At 45.4% G+C, this 7359-nt stretch overlaps 1 protein-coding gene across 2 annotated transcripts in view; it reads right to left on the reverse strand.

Annotated features, from left to right (window-relative positions):
• The window catches only part of nhsl1b (NHS-like 1b), a 95317-nt gene extending 88723 nt beyond the window's left edge, over positions 1 to 6594 (reverse strand). For both annotated transcript variants that reach the window (XM_047573454.1, XM_047573451.1), the window contains exon 1: positions 6003 to 6594. In XM_047573454.1, the coding sequence (XP_047429410.1) occupies positions 6003 to 6321 (319 nt within the window). In that variant the 5' untranslated portion in view covers positions 6322 to 6594. The remainder of the gene's footprint in view (positions 1 to 6002) is intronic.
• Between the last annotated feature and the right edge of the window lie 765 nt (positions 6595 to 7359).

Below are 7359 nucleotides of genomic sequence, written 5' to 3' on the forward strand. Positions count from 1 at the left end.
CAGACGTGCACCACCCCCGCTGGACCAGACCAGACTAGATACCGTATTTGTCTGCCATCCCCGGCAAAACACGTAAAAAATGTGACCAACAGCTCAAGGTGTTGACCTGGCCTCCAGATTCACTCGATCCCAAACTGATCGAGTATCTGTGGGAGGATCCACAGAGGCCCCTCCCCTCGACCCGTAGACCCAAAGTCCCCCACTAACAGCAGCCTGTTTCCAGACACCACAGAGCGCCCCCTCAGGCCCACGTCCATTCTCTGATGAGCCACAACTCTTTCGGAGACACAATATTATGAATGTGGTCATAATGTAATGCCTGATTGGTGTATACTCTATGCTTTCCAATCATTCAGCTTCATTAAACAGAGAAATGTGTGGTCGTTTAATGCATTTCGTGCCTAAGCAGCAGATTATTGCATTATTATGGGCCTGGTAGCTGCTCTCGATAGAGTGAAACTTACAAACCTACACTGGATGAGAACATTTATACACATATGGGAACTTTAAGATTAACAAAAGAAGATTAATAAATTAAAAAAAAATAATAATCCAAAGATCCAAGAACTGTGGGGATGTCCCACTCCGTCCTCTCTTGGGCAGAAGTCACCACAGCTGGGATTAAATGGTTGAAGCCATCGTACCAGCCTGGTACTGCTGCATGTGGGTTCTTCGACCGAGGGAACACACACATGCGTGCAAGGACAAAACGTCAAGATAGATTTTAAACTGTTTTAAAGCTTCTTGTAAGTAAATCAGAGCTCTCCCATCTGCCGGCATGTAATAGGTGATAAACTACCGTGTGCACCGTACAGGGATCTGGTAACGCTGCTGTTCACCTCGGGGCTCGGTCTGGTTCAGGCGCACGCACAGCTCTACATTTAGCCCTTTTTCTCATTAACTTCACCGTCTCATACCATCGACAGCAAATCAGTCTCCGGCAGATTAAGTTTTATTAAGCGGAGAAACTGCAGGGCAGCGCTGAGCAGAAGCATCTGGAGAGAGAGGACGTCACACGCGACGACCAGCGAGGATCTCACGCCGGCACTGACAGCCTGCTGAGCTGAAATGCAGGAAGTATACGCCAGGTTTAGGAACCGCACTCGGCCCTGTCGTCGAGGCCACGGCTGCACGTACACACGGTGGAAGTCAGGCGCGGTTCAGAGGCAACATATCCCTCCATTTTTTTTTCTCGGAAGGCCAACGGCCCTTTCCCACCAACTTTCCCTGTTTTTCTCCCGTTTTTCTCCCTCGCTCTCTCCGTCCGACCCATCTCTTTTGTTGTCCATGGGAGCAGGTCGACCTCTAGAACCAGGCCAGTCTCCTAACGCTGGAACGAGCCCTGTGGGAACTGACTTGGGGATTCTGGCTGCGTAATGACTGCTCTCTATTGATGAATGGAGGAGACCACAGTGGGCCTGAGTGAATAGTGACTGGGGAGGGGGGGGGGGGGGTTGAGAAGGAGCGTGAAAGTGAGTGCGTGTTTGTGTGGCAATCGGGAATAAGAAGTCTTAAAAAAACAAACATTAACAGCAATCAGTTTATCCAGGCGTGACTGGGAATTTATTATAGTTTTGTGATAAGGACACAACTTGGATCTCATTCAAGCGTATTTTGTTTCGCTGTTATTATCAGCATAACTGGGCAGCGCCGATCAGCACTGCCGCAGCCGCGACGTCCATCGTGCAGAGGAGCCAAGGCTGTACGTTCCCACACACACACGTAAAAAAAAAAAAAACCCTCTGAGAAGCACTCGAACGCAGCCACACACCCTAAACATGATAGCATGCTACAGATGAGAGATCATCAGGCAAAAACATATGGCTATAAATATCTGAGGGATAGGGGCAGGAATGCTCAACCGGAAGCGTGCCTCTTTTTGCCCAGTGTGTGTGTGTGTGTGTGTGTGTGTGTGTGTGTGTGTGTGCGTGTTTCTGAGCTCCAGCGAGTGGGGCATCAAGATACTTGACAGGGAGGCCCGAAGTCTCGACTAACTCCAATTAACCTTCACTAGTTTGACCCACTTTCACTATTAAAATAGAGTACTCCCAATTCAATGCGGGGCTATATTTGGAAGAGCACTTAGAGAGCCAGTGTTCAACATATACTTGAAGGCACACTCGGCTTAAAAGTTGTGACATGTCGGCGAGTGATGCAGGGAGGACCTGTGTCCGTTAAGAAGGTGAAAATGCAGGAAGTGAGACTTTAAATGTAAAAAGTTTAGCATAGTTCTCACTTATGAATGTACTGTATAGAGCCAATAAAAGGTTCCGCCGTCAGCTGATGCGCTGTTAGTCCGAAGCATCTAGATATTTGTTTCTCATGTAATCTATAAGATATTTTTTAAAGCACAGATGTAACGGGAGGATCAGTTGAAAATGCAACATAATGGCGTCCAACACCTGAAGCCTCCAACTAACGCAAGCTGATATGTACTGAAGATGCCAAGGAAGGAAAGTTAAGCTACAAAAAAAAATAAAAAAACGCTTTTCAAGGAGTTTCATGATGTGAAGCGGCTCATTTAACATACTGCGGGTCATGGACGCACAGAGTCATCACCGGTGCTAGCCGTTTACACTCACTCGTCAGACTGTCTCGCTCTGTACAGACGGGTTCATTTTTGTTTGCACTTCCCGCTTCACTTTCAACAATGGAGGCAGCAGCTTTAGACTGACATTTCGCCTAAGATGAGTCACGCAAACGTTTGCATCTCCAAACCTCCTCAGGTAACCTTTCCTCAACGCGTTCCGTCTTTATTGATCCAAAACAATCAATTAGAAAATTGAAGAGATGGAGTAGCAGCTGGAAATACTAAAGCAGAAATACGCTACTACCAAGTGGACCAATCATAGCTCTTGCACATAGTTACATTTGATTATGTAGCTGACTTGCTCTCAGTGAGGTATTACAGAAACAGCAGAATCAGTCGATCGCTGGCCCCCACCAGGCCTGGTCAAAAAGAAAGACACTTTAGGGCATAATGGGACAAATCCTGGTGGGTCGCCTCATAGGTTGGCCTTAACTTTTACTTCCCAACATCCGTCAAACATAGGACCGAGCAATTTTTCTGGCCTGTGAAATTCTGTGAAGTAAATCTGAGAGGGATCTTCGAATAAAGGAGCAAAGGTTCAAACTATTCAATCAAATGTCCATCTAACAGTTACAAATAAAAAATGGCCATATGGAAGATCCCAGCAAACAGAAGAAACTTTTTAGTCCCACAACCACACAGTCTCTGAGTAACCCTGTCCACAGGAGAGTTATTTTAACTTTATAATGGATGAAAGTGTTTGGTTTCTCGACCATTTCTTCAAGTTTGGTGCCTCCTGTTACAAAGTTGTATTTATTTTATTTGCATTTATAATCTTTAATCTTCACACTTAAAATTCCCTTCTCAGAGTCACATCCGGCATGATGTTGCTGTGGATCCGACAACCTGGCTGAATTTAAATTCTCCTTTCACTATCCCAGTACTCCACCACATGGCAAAGGGGACCTATCACCAAACCAAACCTGCGACGGCCTTCGCTGGCAGAAATCCGAGCTGGCCAAACTAGACTTTGTTTAAACTCTTGACTTTGCATGTCAGGTGTTCACGGCTGAGGCTTGAGGGAGCGACCTCTGAACTTTGCCCCCTTTTTGCCTGAAACTCCAGCGCGAATGGATTAACGCTGGCATGACGCAGTCAAAACACACGCGGGGAGGAAATCCCATTTCCCTATCAGGGCCCTGTTCAAACTGCTGCTGATTACTTTGGGGCCGGACACTCGAATTCACCATGCCCTTCCCTCAATGTCAGTCTCCCAGGATGTAGGGGCCCCTCTCGTTGCCCCTCGCCGGTAACATGATCTGCGCCGAGGTTAGCCAAGGAATCTTGACCCACGGTAGTAGAAGACAACTGGGTGACCAGTTACGCAAACAATAAGATGATAAAAATGATCTACTACGGTGCATTCCTCAGGGTTGGGTAGCCGGTGGTATCCTAAAGAAAAAAAAATACCACGGACGCGTTTGAGGTTAAAGCCACTTTGTAAACAAGTCGGCAAGAGCGCGCTGCTGCAGCTGTGAAGTACTAAGACATGTCCACGGCTGCTTTGCTTTGTGAGGCCATATGCATTACACAGTAACATTCATTCAAATACCAACCAGCTGTTCTGGACGACACGTATTCAAATCCATCACTCCCTTCCTGGAGTAATACCGGAGGGCCATTCAAAAGGCAGGTGCTTCGGGAGAGTTATTAGCGTCGAGCACACATGTTTTGCGGGGAATTTAAAGTCAGAGCTCCTGTACACTCAGCACAGGCCTCGGGGCAACGCGGGAGCTGGCAACTCCTGATCGCGGCGACGTAACACGCCACATTCCTCTCTGCCCTCTCACACCTTGTTCTTCAGCTGTCGGCTCACGCTGAATGACTAAGTGATGGATTGCATGAAGCAAACTCCAGTAAAAGAGAATAAACAAAATTAGAAAAAAAATAAATAATAACCGCCCAGTCCCGCCCAGGATTGCCTCAGAAACAGTATAGATAATGGGAGTGGTCAGGTGTTTAGTCTGCGTTAGTGCTCCAGCCATTGCTCATCACACTTCACATCTGTGTCTGCGACCGGTCCGCTCGGGTTATTATTTCCCAGGAACCACTAGTGAATCCATGTGTGTAATCGTGTGTGTGTGTGTGTGTGTGTGTGTGTGAGAGAGAGAGAAAGAGCGTGAGTCACACTTGAAGCCAAAGCAGTGGTGACTACATGTGGATCAAATGGGGGGGAGAAAAACAACGAGAAGGAAACAAAAGGCAATGACTCAAAACTGAAATCCTCATTCAACAGTCGAGAGAATATGAGGCATGTCCCTTGAATCCTCCTATACAAAAATACAACACACGCTCGCCACGCAAAACATCAGGTACACAGTATCGCACTAAATCCTCTTTGATGACAGTGATAATGTTCTGTGAAGGGTGGCGATTTAATTTCGGATGAGGTAGCTTGCGGTGCCGTTAAACTCTTTTGTCACTGTCCATATAATGGAAACACGTGTCAGTAGATCCCAACGCAAATCAGCTGCGCTACAAACCGCGGCCTCCCAAAGTGAAAACGCAGGTGGAATCGGCAGCTCTCTCGGTTATCTGAAATAAATGCAGAACGCAGGAGCGGACGTGGGGATAAAACTTACTGTTACACCAGAACTCAATCGTCGTCACTGCTTGTACCTAATGAACTGGCAAATGAGTGTATTATGGAGGCAAATTAGATCAATAGGAAACACGATCCCCTGACTACCATGTTGATGGAGACGGCCGCATAACTAGGACGCAGAGATGTAAAGAGGCAGATATGTAGATAAAGAGACTTGTGTTTCAGTTTGTTTGTTTTGTTTTTTTTTACGTGGCTGTCACAGTTACACTCTAAGTTAATAGGTAACCGGTGTGCATGAGCCTACACCTTTTACAATGGCACAGCAAATCACAAGATGTAAGGAAATTGATTTTCCATTTAACTTGGTTTGTTTACATGCATAATAAAGGGGAGTGTAGGGGGGTGAGTTTCAGCGAGGCCTTCTCTGATATCAGCGTCCTTTGAAGACCAGGACACAGATGGTGTTGAGAGGGAATCCGTCATTTGTGACAGGGACACCAAGTCCCGATTAGCATATTTAAGACAAACAAAGCCATGTGTCCAGGAGACACAGGTCACTCCTGTTGGGTTTTCTTTGAATGGACAAATCATGACAGTCACCTTGGACCTGAGCAGCAGCCCCTATACACCAGTGACGAGGGTGTTATTATAAGAGAGCAGCCACACCTGCTTCTCACACAGATCAAGAATCAAATTTAAAAAAAATAAAATTCATTCATTTACTAAATTTATTTTATAATAAATTAAATGTGCACGTTATAGGTTTAATTTAGAAACGTTTAAAGCAACGTATGCAGACATAAAGGAGAGTTTAGAAAGTGGTAAACATAAAAAACCCAACAAGTGAGCAACGTAAAGCAAACTTACGGATTTTGACTTTCTTGGGATCAAACTTGCAGACTTGATTCTGCAGGAGCTGCAGTCGCCCCTGAATCCTGCAGGACCTCCTGAACACCATGCCCGCCTCCATCTCGATGCCCAGGAAGATGTCGCTGGCATGTCGGGAAAGGTCGGAGAGCTGGTGGATGACGCTGGCGAGCGTGTGACAGCTAACCTCGTCCAGGGACGAGAACAACACGGGCTTCCTCGGTCTGCGCCTCCCGGGCTCCTCCGCCGGTCTCCACACATCCCTCGCCGACAAGCGACTCACACGCTGCGGCTCAACGCTCCTCTGGTGAAAGGGCATGTTTATCTCATACCAGTAACTCCAGCGAAAACTGTCCCGCTAAATAAATTATAGAAAAGAAAACTCCGCCGCTTTAAAACGAACCCAAAACGAATAGCCTTCCTTTGATTGCTCTTATTTTTGAGGCTGCATAATCCTTAAATCCCGCCATATTTTTTTTTTGTTTTGTTTTTCAAAGCACGGGGACTTTGCGCTGCTGCTCCTGCTCCTGCTGCTGCTCTTGGTGCTGTACACTGGAGACGTTGCCTCCCAAAGTCTATTCAAATTCAAGCAGACACAGAGCAGGCGAGGGAAAGAGAAAAAAAAATGCACAAGGAAAAGTAGGGGAAAAGTATAAATAAAAACCCGGAAAATACTACAGGCACCACCTGTTGGAGCTGGAGCCGGAGCCAGATAACCAGCGGAGACTTTACCTGCTTTCTCCGAAGGCAGTGGAGCGGATGCACGGAAAACCAGGACTGGATCAGCAAAAAAAAAAAAAACTGAACCAAACAAACTGGAAATTCAGCCCACAAAACAAATACATTTTCTTAATGTTAAGTGAACCGGCGTGACACCACAATAATTGTATCCCTTATATTTAGCTAAACTGCGTTTGCAAAATGTTATTTTAATGACATTTTTAGAACAGATTTGTTTTAATCTTGCTAATCTAAGCCCAATTGACAATAAACCACGCAAAAAAATGTGTTTTATAAACTCATGACACAAGCTAAGATTAACATTTACATTCTTAGTTGTAATTGTTGTTAAAAATGCTGTTTTATTAATAGTATGAATATGAATAATAAACTTACCTGTTCATGCAGTCATGTGAGATTAGCTTCACGTTGCTAACTAAGAGAGCTTAGTTTAAATGTTAGCTAGCTAGCCGTGTTTACTGCTGTAACAAGATATGCTAGCATTAGCTAAAAAATTGTTAGCTTTCAATTTAGTTTTTGCACTTTTATTCTAACGCATGTTGTTTCCTCATACTATTTGCAATAACCCCACAACATCATACTCTCTTGTCTTTGCTGTCTTTTCAATGTGCAAACA

This window comes from Mugil cephalus, chromosome 21 (assembly GCF_022458985.1).
Source record: "Mugil cephalus isolate CIBA_MC_2020 chromosome 21, CIBA_Mcephalus_1.1, whole genome shotgun sequence".
Taxonomy (NCBI): domain Eukaryota; kingdom Metazoa; phylum Chordata; class Actinopteri; order Mugiliformes; family Mugilidae; genus Mugil; species Mugil cephalus.